Here is a 14,432-nt window from a genome sequence, read left to right as displayed (position 1 = left end):
AAAATTGGGCTCCTCCTTTAGATCGCGCTGATCGTTCGATGCTCAGAGGAAGAGTAAGTGCGCATGCTCGAACTCAAGAGTGGTTCCTAGAGGAAAGAGGAGAGAGACGTGTCGGCTGAGTTGGGCGCCAGAGCTCCGCGTGGTCACTTACTACTTGTCAGTTCGTTATTTTAGAGGATCTACGATCTAAGGATAGAAAGGACGATGGCACTGTTTCGTTTTAGTTCCAAGCGATGTCTTGAATTACAGGTAAGTCAAGAATTTTTATCTCTCCTTACTTTTTCTTAAGTTCATTGCTAAAGAGTTATGGGTAAGATTAGGGTGATTTAAATGATTCATAACGTTTCGGCACGTTATCCATTTCGGTGCGAAATTCGAACGGTCCGTGAAAGTTTAGGTTCGTCGAGGGGGCATTGACGACCGCGTTCTTGCCTTCCCCCTTGCCTTTCGAGAGACCGATCGATTCACCTTCCTTCACGAAACCAAATTTTTCCTTCTCGGAAACAGTTTGCTTATTTAAGTACAGGAGGAGGGCGTCAGGGCTTTATCGACCGACATTATTTGCCATTATTTGCCATTAATTGCCGTTATTTGCCATTAATTGCCGTTATTTGACATTATTTGCTATTATTGGGCATTACGATAATTCTCGAGCTCCTATTCGCTATCTCTGTAGGGAGAGATCTAAATTATTTTTAATCGAGAAAAGACATTTGCGTGAGAAGAAAAATGTGCAAAGTCTAGTGCCGTGCGAGCTATTGAAAGAGGGTGCCCCGTTATTACTACGAACGGCCGATGCGCCCCAGTGTCAACAAATTTTTCCTGACATTTCTATATTCATTATTATCCAAGTAATACGTCCAGCTTACCGACCAGGAGCGTGCTTTCTCGTTCGATGTCGCGTTTCCGGTTATGTAATATGACTCTTCTTGACAATACCTATTTTTCAAACGTTCATTTTGCATTTTAACGAACAGACAAAGAGTATTTGGAAACGTTGTATTAATGAGCTCGAAAGGAAATTCTTGTTTAGCCTTCGCGCCAAATTATACACCAACACACGTTCGTTCTGTCTTATTATATGGTTATGCACATATTGCAACGAATAAACATTCGAACCTATTGTATAATTATCATTGAGAATAATGGAAAATTTGATGCGTATTATCTAATCGATTAAAGTTTCTGTCAGTTATTTTATACGCGACAAGGTAGAAGAATGTGGAACGCAACGACTTCTTAATTTGTCTATAAATACAAGACTGGTTTTCCTCTTTTTTCACATTCTTTTTTCATTAACGTTATTTTTCCTCTTTGAATCTTGAATGCTTGTGTTTATTAAAGATTTTTCCGAACCTAAATTTGTTTAATCTGAAATCTGTTTAAAAGATTGCTTATTTCATGCGTGCACGAGATATTCTAGAATTCGACTAGAACACAGGTGTTCATTGAAGAAAATAAGTACATACATATATATAATAAAATGGCGATGTCGGTTTGGTAAGACATAGATAGCTAAGTTTAGCGACATTTCGAGGTCAAAAATCTGACCCATTCTCTTGATCTACATTGATCGTGACCTATGTCTAAAAATCTTTCGTGGCTAGCACCTGTCGAGCGTGCCTCCCTGATCAATCCTATTACGTACATAGAATTACAACGGTCGTTTTATGGATATGTCAGTAGGACAAAACAATCCTTTCTCTCGTTTCGTTTGACTAAGGTCTTTGGCAAGATAACGTTATTTCTTGCTCATTATAAACGGCTCGTCTGTTACTTAACAGACAAAACATCAGGCATATGGTATTTGAATCGCGTAACGAATTATTTCAGGGTTGCGCCTCTTCATTTTATACTTGAGACCGTACTTTATTTTTAGTCGCGCGTCCTAAGTATAGTTTTATTTTCGAGCAAAGTGTATGAATCCTGTTTTCACATCCCTAACAATAATTATTATTTTTTCTATATATGTAGTAGATATGTATTACGTTTAACATAAGTTAGATTTACGCTACGTACGAACAGTTTGGATTTAGTTTGCTCCGCTTGTATGTGTGTTTTATACTTACGTATGTCCGATCAGTGATCAAATTTAATCGCGCTTTTGGGTCTGAAACTCTTTTCCTCGCATTGATACGTGCGAGGCATATACATTTGAGGTATAATAAAGAGCTCTCGAGACCGAACCGTTAATACCCTCCGTGGCATTCGTTTTAACGCCGTTCGGCGATTACATGACGCGAAATCAATTAGATAATTGCAATTCGCGGGTGTGCGCCAACTGGCAATGCCCTTCAGAAGCCACTCTTTATTACGTAATATGCGATACTAAGTGTTATCAATCGCGCGCGTCGAGTGCTTTATCTTACTAATAATTAATCAAACATGAATATACATACGGACGGATGGACGGACGCACGCACGCACGCACGCACGCACGCACGCACGCACGCCGACAAAATTTACAATTGATCGTACATGGCGTCGATGCGTGATAATCTGATTAAAAGTGCGTCCATACGTGACCGTTCGGACAAGATTTTCGATTAAAGAATTTAAAAAAATTATCAAATACTTAACATTTCTTTTTCTACATACACTTTTACCTTTATAAATATCACTTTGTCTTCGTTGTATAAATAAAGTTTCTATATCTATAAATAATATTTCTCATTAAATTGGTAACATATTTATAGATGACCTGAAAAGTAAGTGCCGGTGAAAGTAAGTATGCGCGGAGAACGGACAATCTTCGATTATTTCTCAACGAACGACTACTGTTTATTTAGAAGACTCTGTATATGCAGCTGTTGCTTTCATTACGATGCAAAATAATAATTGCAAGGAAACGTTTCCATCGCATTTGGTAGTAAATAAGTAGGTAAGGAAATATCTTTAACTGACAAATGTCGTTTCGGAGGAAATCGCATAAGTGAATTTTCAATCGATAACGCGTTACATGCAGCTCAGTAATATACAGCCTTAAATAACTTACAATAACTGAACAACTTATAATGAGAAAATGATTTCCCATCCAAATCCAACGGCTGCGCAAAGTAAAAGAAATCGTTATATACATTGGTATGTATAGGTAATATAAGATAATTGAAAATGTTTAATTAGCGCGATAAAGTTCGTAATGACGTTACGAACGTCTTAAGGTTGGTGTGAACGTCAGGCAGCAGATGAAAGCTCGTAGTTGTTCCGCGTGGAGTATCGTAATCGAGACGAACAGCGGAAAATCTAAATCGACGAGCAAATAAATTCAACTTTATTATCGCGCCGAGTCTTGTGATAAGTTCCTGCCTTCTGTCACACCTGCCAAAGCGATAATTCTAGGTAATCGTGACGATGGGCATTTTATTACAACGTTATTTCAAACAATAGATGGATTCTTTTGCAAACGGTCAATGTTTGTCTATTGTTGAAAACGAAACCGTCTTCTTACGATACGCGTTTATGAATCTGATTGTGTTATTAGCTACATTATATTCATTTACTTGTACGCCTAATGCTCGGTATTACGTTCAATTACATAATATAATAAATTCAAGCCATTTTATCTTTGGATCGGTACTGGCCAAGTTCCAAACTCATCGTTTCTCTAAATATAATGTTGTAAGCCAATCTATAAACGATAGATAATGCAAATTTGATCGATTGGTATAATCCTATTTGATATTTCTACACAAATTATAGATCGTCTTATGTAATAAGTAATAGCTCGTTGATAAAAGCGTAGCGTGAAACGTAGAGCGATCTTTGAACTGAAAATTTTAAGATGTAGATGATTTAAAGGTGTAGATTAGCTGACACGATATTTATTTTAATGACCGAGTTAGCGTTCTTAGCCCCCTTCCCCTATGTTTCTTTATTTATGTTAGAAAAATTCACAGTCGGGATATTAATTAACAGTCGATTTACCATTTGGTTCGCTGAAAAGCATAATGAAAGAAGAAGGCAACCTAACGAGCGTCAACGTCACTCGAGAATCACGCGAGTGAGTAAAGATAGAGCCAATAGTTTTACTCGATGGCAAGCGACGATAGTTTTTTCAACGATCGCCGGTGTTACCACGAGGCATGCATTATGATAATGACCTTTAATGCGAGACCCCGTGACCTCAAGGCGAGTCTCCATTTTATCATATACCAAACGATCCATCCGATTTATCGGATGCACATATCAGTAATAATTCTACGCACGTCCTATCAAGAGATTCCACATTACGGTAACGCTAAATTCTCTCTAACGAAATGACACATTTCCTTTACGAAAGGATGCCAAAAATGATGAGTGAAAATACAAACAAATTGTTTAATATTAACAATCGCTTAATACTATATATTATAATAGAGCTACGATATTATTAATATAACTCATTCGTAAAAGAATAGGACAAATATAAAATAGATTTTTTTCTTTTTTTTTTTTCTTTACATTTCTCTCCTCCTTGAGAAAAGGAAAGAAAGAGGGAAAAGATATTGGATTAATAGTGGAGATCGCGTTAATTTCTCATTGTCGGTAGAAATGATCTTTCCATTACGAAATCCTGACGTAGCAGTACGGAAGTCGAATCGTTCGCATAACGATCATTAACTTTCGACGTACGACACACATTCTTTGCGCGTTTGTGCATGTCCCCTTTTACGTAATTCTGATATGTCATAGGAAAAGTTGGACAGTAAAGATATCTTTTAGGAATTTTTGGATTGTGTCTATGATTAACACACGCTTTTCACATGGGCTTTTCGAAATAGAAAAGAAATATGAAAATAGTTCATTATCTCGTGTTATTTCAGAAATTGAGCAGCACCGTTACGAACTCTGTGGCCGTTCGATCGCTAGCCGATTCTTCGACCGACCTGAGGAAAGTCTTGTCCGAGAAGATACCCAAGGAGCAAGAACGCGTAAAGGCCTTTCGCAAGAACCATGGCTCTACCAAAGTTGGGGAAGTCACCGTCGATATGGTATTAGGATAAACTGTTATACGAGAGAGCGGGGAAGATAATTAGTATTAAAATCAATTCTAAATAAACTTGAATTAAACCTGTGTGTCTGTGTAGATGTACGGTGGCATGCGCGGTATCAAAGGATTAGTTTGGGAACCATCGGTACTAGATCCCGAAGAAGGTATTAGGTTTCGTGGCAAATCCATTCCGGAATGTCAAAAACTCCTTCCGAAAGCTTCCGGAGGGGCGGAACCTCTACCGGAAGGTCTTTTTTGGCTTCTGATTACCGGAGATGTTCCAACGGACGCGCAAGTCAAAGCGATCTCGCAGGAGTGGGCCGCGAGAAGTGCCTTGCCGAAGCACGTGGTTACGGCCTTGAACGGTTTCCCTAAGAGCTTGCATCCAATGACCCAGTTTTCGGCAGCTATCACCATCTTGAATAGCGAGAGCGAATTCGTTAAAGCGTACAACAAGGGCGTCCATAAAAGCAAGTATTGGGAAACCATCTACGAGGATTCGATGAATCTAATCGCCAAATTGCCCGTCGTAGCCGCCACGATATATCGAAATATTTACAAAGATGGCAAGGGTTTGGGCTCTGTTGATTCGGGCAAAGATTGGTCCTGGAATTTCGCCAACATGCTCGGCTACGACAATTCTCAGTTTATAGAACTCATGAGGCTCTACCTAACCATCCATTCCGATCACGAGGGCGGCAACGTTTCGGCCCATACCACCCACTTGGTAGGCTCGGCTTTGTCCGATCCTTATCTATCCTTTGCCGCCGGGATGAACGGTTTGGCCGGGCCGCTTCACGGTTTGGCGAATCAAGAGGTCTTGGTATGGTTGGAAAAATTACGTTCCCAAGTAGGAGACAATCCGAGCGACGATAAGCTCAAGGATTTCATCTGGAATACCTTAAAAAGTGGCCAAGTGGTACCTGGTTACGGTCACGCTGTCCTTAGAAAGACCGATCCCAGGTATACGTGCCAAAGGGAATTTGCTTTGAAACACTTGCCCAACGATGCTCTATTTAAGGTACTAATTATACATTTTATTCGAATAAATAGTTTATACTCTATGTTATACTCTAATGCTTTTTCTTTCCCTCCAGTTGGTCGCTCAAGTCTACAAAGTTGTACCTCCAATTCTCCTGGAAACTGGAAAAGTAAAGAACCCATGGCCGAACGTAGACGCTCATTCGGGAGTCTTATTGCAATACTATGGTATGAAGGAAATGAACTATTACACCGTCCTATTCGGAGTATCGCGCGCCCTGGGTGTACTCGCATCCTTGGTTTGGGATCGTGCTCTTGGCTTGCCCATCGAAAGGCCCAAATCTTTGAGTACCGATCTACTAATGAAGGCTGTTAAAGCATAAATTGGAGACCGGTGTTTGCGCGCAACGTTTCAGTATCATTAAAACCACCAAATCATATCCGCCGACCGCAAGCAACCGTTGTCGACGTTTACGATTCATATCGGCGAGTACAAGAGAGCTCTACGACTCATTGTCAATTTAAACTTTACTTCGATAAAACTTCGAGAAACGGGAATCGTCTTGCGTCATTCTCCGATACTCGCGTCCTAAAAGAAAACGTAGTTTCATTGGAACGTAATACAACTGCCAAATATTACTGAAAAATATTCGCGAGATAGCAATCTTGAGAGAGAATAAATAATGTATTCGTGTACACAATTGCCACTTGATATTTGCGCGATCAAATCAGGAATAAAAGGCGATAAAGCAATATCAAAGGATTATCCCAATTTTAAAAACAGTTGATAATTAGATACGACATGGTAGTGTATTATGTCATTTAAAACGTCATTTTCATCGACCGATGATTCGATTAACACTGCCCACAGTTTTGCGCGATTTTATTTTTTCGAATCTATAATACCATGCCACCCAACCTCCGCCACATCTCCCCCAACCCCTTTTAATTGGTAGCAAAATAGCTTCATTGACTCCTTTAACCGAATCAAATAAATATCGTAGGTACGTTAGTTAACGCTAATGGCAAACACGTGTATGCACGGTGCTACATGTCGTTATAATATCTAACTATTAAATCATATTAGATCACTCGCTCAGGAAGTTCACGTATGTCGCGATTCCTAAACCACCCTCCCCCCACCTAATTATATATACATCCGTAACAGAAAACACTTACAAGGCTAACTAAATACTTAATTAAATACCGTTCAAAGTGCTTTCTATAGCACTGGTTGTTGGTTTTAGATTTTCTCGAACATATTAATAAAATGATTCGGTCTTATACCGAACCGATAAGAGACATGCGTAAATTAAGAAGGATGACCAGTGGTAGATCCACTGTTATATGAGAATGTATGAGTGTGTGCGATTCTTTATTTATAATAAACATGAAAATAAATAGATATTTAAAAATAATATAAGACACGCGATCATTTCTTAATACCTGATCTGAAAAATACAGGAGGACGCGTGCATGTACTTTTACTTGATCGATATAATATATATATATATATATATATATATATACATATGATAGATGAAAATCTTTTGGGTAAATCCTACCGCATCTTAGCATTTTCCTTTAAAATACATTTTATTCACTATTTACTATTTATATTAACATCACTGTGTAGAACGTCACAATGTAAAAGAATGAATTATCCATTTAAACCTTCCTTATTATCTCTAATTAATATGTACTTTAATGTACAGATATTATTATAAATTTAAATCACACGTATTTTTTTTACCATACAGATCGTCGATTTTTATGTTGAATATTTATCAAAAGCAGTATTATTGTCTAAATAAAAATCGATCATTACTTGTGGAAAATATCGAAATTTAAAAACAAAAAAAGACAGACACAGAAGAGATTTAAAAATTAAAAAATTTTTAATTTTAAACAAATCGCAGGGTCGTTTCACTAGCTTTTTTTTTACCCAAACTAGACATAATATGTTTTTGTGTGTATTCTGTAGAATTTTCTTTTTAATTTATTTTTAATTAATTCGAGTAAGAGAATAACCAAAAGATCGGCGATAAAAAAATTCGACTCGTTATATTATTTGTAGTAACCACGTTTCCATTAATTCTATTATTGAAACATTCGACAAAATTCCGATTCGAGAAAAAATCACGTGTGTTTCTACATATATATAACTGCAATAGTTATACATATACACGATAGTTTGTTATTTTTAAGAGTCATTTCTCAATATGAGAAAATTAACCTTTCGTTATTTTATATGTAAGAATCTCACTCTTCACTTTAGACGGCATTTATCTTATACAATGATGTTCTAAGTATTATCAATTAAAATTTAATCGACGCTCGCGACATAATTAGATACTCAATATTGTTAACATTTTAACTGAATATTGTTTAAGTGGAATATTCCTAGCTGCATGCAATTTATTATATCACAGCTATTGTGGTTAAACACATTAAAAAAAATCAATATATTTTTAATTAATTAATAAATAAAATTTTTGTTTTCGTTATAACACTACACACAAATGAATTTGTATTGTTACACAAGGTGTATTCATTTAATTAAGATTATTTGTCATTTGGATTTTTCCAGCAAACAACTCCTCGTCCCGATATTAAATCGATGTACTTATCACAAAACAATTCGCATTCTATTTGCTAATGCTCGGTTGTCTCTTGTGTATCCTTGTTATGAAGTCTTACAGATGTTTATACGATTCGGCCGCTAAGAAATCTTCTTAAATTCTCTTACGTAAATGTTAAAAATATTCTATAGATTAGAACTATATCTGCTGATCTTACTTTTGTCTTTTCTTTTTATCTTTCTTTTTTTTGTCCTTTTTTTTTCTTTTTTACAGTCGCTTATTGTTAATAAAGTGTATAAAAACTATGTACAGAGATGTACCTTTTACTTTTGCATAAGAAGCCAAATCGACGTACTCTTTTGGTACGTAAACAAGTACTTTTTACGGCTTCGGCGTTTATTATAAGCACAAGTGAACGGGTCCGACTATTTTCAAGAATTCATTTCTTTTTCTTACAATAACCGATCCTTTATCAGATAATACTTGCAAAATTAAATGACATATGAAAGATGTGCGAACGAGAAATAAAACTTGGCAGTTATCACTTTTGAAAATGCATGTTACTTAAAGGTAAAAACAACGCGTATTCAACATATTAATAAGAAATAATCAAATTAATCTAACTTTATATAATACAGGGAAATTATATTTTCTATTTAACAACAATCTTTTAGCCTTCAACTTTTTCTTTAACTTGGACTTTAATGCTTATTGTTAATTAATTTTTTCTTTACAATTACATTTCGCGCGTGTATTATTATTTCATCGAAAATGAAAATAAATTTGTTGCCCGTCCACTCTCAAATACATTAAACATTTGCTATAGTAATTGTCTCCGTATATGTAGTTATACTTTGATCGTCGTACTATACAAAGTAACGTAAAGATTTTCAAACGTGAAAGAATTATTTTTGCATTATGTACGACCATCAAAGTAGCAATCGTGCTAACTCGCGCTAATCACATATTATACAGTTTAATTATTTTGTTGAATTTATGACAAACTCTCATAATGTACGTCATGTCTTCTTAAGACGTCCAACGATCCATTCCAGTCCTTGGTAGAGTCTACGATATCAGTTATATTCATTATTTAATGAACGTTATACGTTATATATGTATATACATATATATTGTATTAATGCATGCTAGGATTAAAAAGGAAATAATTATTTACCCTTCTCCCGTGAGAGCGCAACAGCTTTGTATGTGCCATTGATGTTTTTTGATGGACGTTAAATCTAGTTGTCTTGAAATTTCAGCAGCTGTCATGCTACCCTTCAAGTCCTGCTTATTAGCATAAACTAAAACATTAGCTTTGCTAAGTTCCTCGTGATTTAACATAGAATATAATTCTTCTCTTATTACACCGAGTCTCTCTCTATCAGTACTATCTATAACCATTATTATAAATTCTGTATTTGTGTAATAAGTGGACCAAGCTGCCCTTAAGCTCTGCTGTCCTCCTAAATCCCACATTATAAAATGAATATTCTTCCATACTACTTCTTCTACGTTTGAGCCAATAGTAGGTGATGTATGAACAACTTCGTTCATCAGGAATTGATACAATATGGTTGTTTTACCAGCATTGTCCAATCCAACCATAACTATTTTATGCTCTGAAAAAGGATTTAACTTTCAATCTTATTTGTTTTCTATATATAGAAATATAGAGAAAAGTGCATAATCTAACATACTTGCAATGTATAAATATGTACAAGAAATATCATTTATATTAATATAACAAGATGATGGCCACGTTCAAACATTCGTTACTTTGATATGATATGATAAATAATACAAAGTTACAAATAGAATTGACACAAGAACAAAAGGTAATCGCAGTTAATTATGAATTTATTATATTTGTACATTTTTTCTATCCATTAAAATGTATGTAACCGTAATATTTGATTATTGAAAAGATTGCTTTTACCTTCGTTACCAAAAAGACTCCACAACTTGGCGAATAGCAATCCCATATTGATCACAGTTTCGAAATAATTCGAAAAACACCGCGCACGTTTACTTTCTCTCTCTCTCTCTCTCTCTCTCTCTCTCTCTCTCTCTCTCTCTCTCTCTTTCTCACTATCCCTCTCTCGTATTATAATACAGCCTTGATTACGATAAAGAGAATGTATGTATTTGGACTTAGAAATAGGGCATCCATCTCATTGTTACAGGGTTATGTCCAGCTTTTCATCACCGCACTTAGTTTTATTTTCACGATATTTCGCGGTCTCATGTCAACGAACAGCATAACACAAAAAAAAAAACAATAAAGACACAATAATTTGCAATTGTTGCCAGTAAGATAAGATAAATTGTTAAACGGAGTAATTGTAAAAGAGCATTCTCTCTAATCTAATCAAGACGATCGCGACATGTTGCATATGCGATTAAAATGTTCCTACGTACTGATTGGTTCAATTCTAGTTTGCGACTATGACGTCACAAAAATTCTACCATGCACTGATTGGAGAAAAAGCAATTGTACAACGAGCACCGAGCGCGCGTTAAATTAAATATTTGTATTATTTTACAATTTCTACAATAGTCGAAGTTTCCAGTAACAAAAAATAATTGTAATTTCTAGTTATAATTATTCTTCTTTTTTCCTCTCTTTTCTAATCTTTAAATATTAACGAGATCGTACAAGTGATTATAGATAAGAGCTATTGGGTAAATATTTAGGCGAAAATAAAATCTTAATATCCATGAATACACAAATGCTACATATTGTATAACTTATTTCTATATACTTTTGTGACGTACTTATGTTTGCAGGGAATATATGAAAAAGTAAATGTTTAGTATCAATAAGCATACATATCTTACATATTTGCAAATAAAATATCGTTAGAAGCATTTAAAATGTTTGTGCTTAATCAGCAGAAATCATTACTCATAATAATAGCTCGTCCCATAGATGGACGAATTCGCTTGGATTTTTGTATCTATTTTAGATTTATATATATATATATATATACGTAATCGAACGAATTGACTTGATATTTGAATTGATATTTGAAAGTATGTATACGAAGATGTAATTAAATCGGATAAGATGACGATATCCGTTATGATATAAGTGAGAAATAATAAAAAAAAGTAATACATATTTGTGAAATTGCGTAATACATATATTGTGAAACTACGAAAACGTAATGTAATAGTAGTGGAAATGAGGAAGCATAGCCGAGGCTATGATTGGCGCGTTACGATTGGTGCGTTAATGTCTGATGACTCTGCGTTCTTCGTTGGACATTCGTCGGACATACGTGTATGACCACTTGTTGCTAATATTTGTCATTTAAGTTATCCTCAAAAATATTCAAGTTAATAAATCTTAGGGAAAATGTCGCAACCGTAAGTAATAATTTGAAATATAAAATATTATAAATACATGTGTAAATTTTTGTTTGATTATTTGTTTTTATAAATATATAAGTTAAATTTATGTCATAAATATATGGTTCTTCTCCATTTCTTCAATTAATTTACTCTTCTAATGAACTACACTCAATGTGAAATTTAAAAGAAAAAATGAACGTTTCAATATTAAATCCACAAATAGAATATATGTATTATATTATATTTATATTATATATATTATATTTATATATATATATTACATGTGTTATGCTTTTCATGATAAGTAATTTCATATTGAACATTTCAGCACTGCAGATATCGCATTAATTGGCTTAGCCGTTATGGGTCAAAATCTTATTTTGAATATGAACGATCATGGCTTTGTCGTTTGCGCGCACAATCGTACCACGAAAAAAGTACAAGATTTCCTTGAAAATGAAGCTAAGGATACGAATGTCATTGGTGCATTTAGTTTGAAGGAAATGATTTTAAATCTTAAGACTCCGAGAAAAGTAATGTTATTAGTCAAGGGTAAGTAATTTTCTATTATTAAAAATATTGTGGTATATTATATATGCTACCATTATTAAAAAAAAATCGTTTCAATGAAATGTTTCTTGTACGTCGTATTTTGCAGCTGGTTCAGCCGTAGATGAATTTATCGATCAACTCGTGCCTCTGTTAGCTCCAGGAGATATTATTATCGATGGTGGTAATTCCGAATATCAAGATACAGAGAGAAGAACGAAAGATTTAGAGAAAAGAGGAATACTTTTTGTTGGAAGCGGGGTGAGCGGAGGAGAAGATGGAGCACGATATGGACCATCCTTAATGCCTGGGGGTAATTCTAAAGCTTGGCAACATATTAAGCAAATCTTCCAAGTAATTATTCCACTCGACTATGTAATGAATGTCTCCTAATTCTCTGATTAAAATTGTAAGATAAATCTATTGCGCATGTTTTCTAGTCAATATGCGCCAAAGCCGATGGGGAGCCTTGTTGCGATTGGGTAGGTGAAAATGGCGCAGGACATTTTGTAAAGATGGTACACAATGGTATAGAGTATGGTGATATGCAACTTATTTGTGAAGCGTATCATATTATGAAAAATGGTTTACAATTGAATCAAGAAGAAATGAGCAAGGTTTTTGACGAATGGAATAAAGGAGAACTGGATTCATTTCTTATCGAAATTACTAGAGATATTCTTAAATACAAGGATAAAAAGGGCTACTTGTTAGAACGTATCAGAGATTCAGCAGGACAGAAAGGAACCGGCAAATGGACAGCTATATCTGCGTTAGACTATGGAATCCCAGTTACATTAATCGGAGAATCAGTTTTTGCAAGATGTCTTTCCTCCCTAAAGGATGAAAGATTAGAAGCTAGTAAAGTGTTGGAAGGACCCGATACTACCAAGTACCAAGGTGATAAAAAGCAGTTCCTAGAACATTTGAGAAAAGCTTTATATGCATCCAAAATTATATCTTACGCGCAAGGTTTCATGTTATTAAGAGAAGCTGCCAAAATTCACAATTGGAATTTAAATTATGGCGGTATAGCGCTTATGTGGAGAGGTGGATGTATTATAAGAAGGTAATATAATACAGATACATGTATGTACGTATATATGTAATGTGCCACATTAAAATGGTCAAATAATTATATATAATTTTTACAGTGCATTTTTGAAAAACATAAAGTTAGCTTTTGATAAAAATCCAAAACTTACTAATTTACTGTTGGACGATTTCTTTGCTAAAGCAATGAAAGAATGTCAAAGTAGCATTAGAGTTGTCGTTTCTAATGCTGTGGCTCTTGGAATACCGACTCCTGCATTATCAACGGCATTAGCATTTTATGATGGCTATAGAACTGCTCAACTCCCTGCAAATTTACTTCAAGCTCAAAGAGATTATTTTGGAGCGCATACGTACGAATTTATTGGTCAAGAAGGTATATTTGTGCACACTAACTGGACGGGTCGCGGAGGAAATGTTTCTGCTTCTACGTACGATGCTTGATAATATTTCCAGAGAGCTCAAAGAGAAAGCAATTCGAAGTAGGCTTCTCAAACGTTTTGTACATGCCTTTTATATTGTTCTCCAAATGAATGTACATTATTGTATAGCATTACTACACACATTAATACATTTATGAGATAGAAGAGGATACATCATATATATATATATATATATATATATATATATATGTTTCTATTTTTTTCGTAATGATTTATTATTTATACAAGCTACGTCGTATCATTGTTGGGTGTATGAATATTATAAATAATTTTATGAAATGGCAATTTTTCAGTGTTATAAATGAAATAAAACTTTTTCCTTTCTTTACCGATTAGTCAACGTAAATACTCTTTTATACTGTTTGTTTTAGGCGCCAATTTGGTGTTACAAAGTATATTTTGTGAGCGTGCCAATGAAATTTTTCTCGAGAGCGTCTAGTACATTTCGTATCTAAGAAATTTCATACATCCTTAGTGACAGAAGATTTACTGATATTA

The 14,432-nt window shown here is 34.8% G+C and overlaps 3 protein-coding genes across 3 annotated transcripts; 2 read left to right on the top strand and 1 right to left on the bottom strand.

Annotated features, from left to right (window-relative positions):
• Positions 1-92: 92 nt before the first annotated feature.
• LOC106788830 (probable citrate synthase 2, mitochondrial) lies at positions 93-7,365 on the top strand. Its single transcript, XM_014752439.1, has 4 exons — positions 93-249; positions 4,803-4,970; positions 5,067-5,990; positions 6,067-7,365. Exons 1-4 carry the CDS (start codon positions 205-207, stop codon positions 6,331-6,333), a joined length of 1,404 nt encoding a protein of 467 aa, XP_014607925.1. The 5' UTR covers positions 93-204; the 3' UTR covers positions 6,334-7,365.
• Positions 7,366-7,533: 168 nt separating this feature from the next.
• Positions 7,534-10,946, bottom strand: LOC106788837 (ADP-ribosylation factor-like protein 5B). Its single transcript, XM_014752453.1, has 3 exons — positions 10,472-10,946; positions 9,710-10,154; positions 7,534-9,600 (listed from the first exon to the last, which is right to left on the bottom strand). The coding sequence occupies exons 1-3, from the start codon at positions 10,515-10,517 to the stop codon at positions 9,552-9,554; spliced, it is 540 nt and encodes a 179-aa protein (XP_014607939.1). The 5' UTR covers positions 10,518-10,946; the 3' UTR covers positions 7,534-9,551.
• Positions 10,947-11,753: 807 nt separating this feature from the next.
• Positions 11,754-14,219, top strand: LOC106788842 (6-phosphogluconate dehydrogenase, decarboxylating). The gene is made up of 5 exons (XM_014752492.1): positions 11,754-11,904; positions 12,218-12,441; positions 12,548-12,792; positions 12,879-13,507; positions 13,593-14,219. The coding sequence occupies exons 1-5, from the start codon at positions 11,894-11,896 to the stop codon at positions 13,933-13,935; spliced, it is 1,452 nt and encodes a 483-aa protein (XP_014607978.1). The 5' UTR covers positions 11,754-11,893; the 3' UTR covers positions 13,936-14,219.
• The last annotated feature ends 213 nt before the right edge of the window (positions 14,220-14,432 follow it).

This window comes from Polistes canadensis, unplaced genomic scaffold (assembly GCF_001313835.1).
Source record: "Polistes canadensis isolate GaletaPanama2010 unplaced genomic scaffold, ASM131383v1 scaffold_155, whole genome shotgun sequence".
NCBI classification, from domain to species: domain Eukaryota; kingdom Metazoa; phylum Arthropoda; class Insecta; order Hymenoptera; family Vespidae; genus Polistes; species Polistes canadensis.
This window is presented reverse-complemented; position numbering and strand designations above follow the sequence as displayed.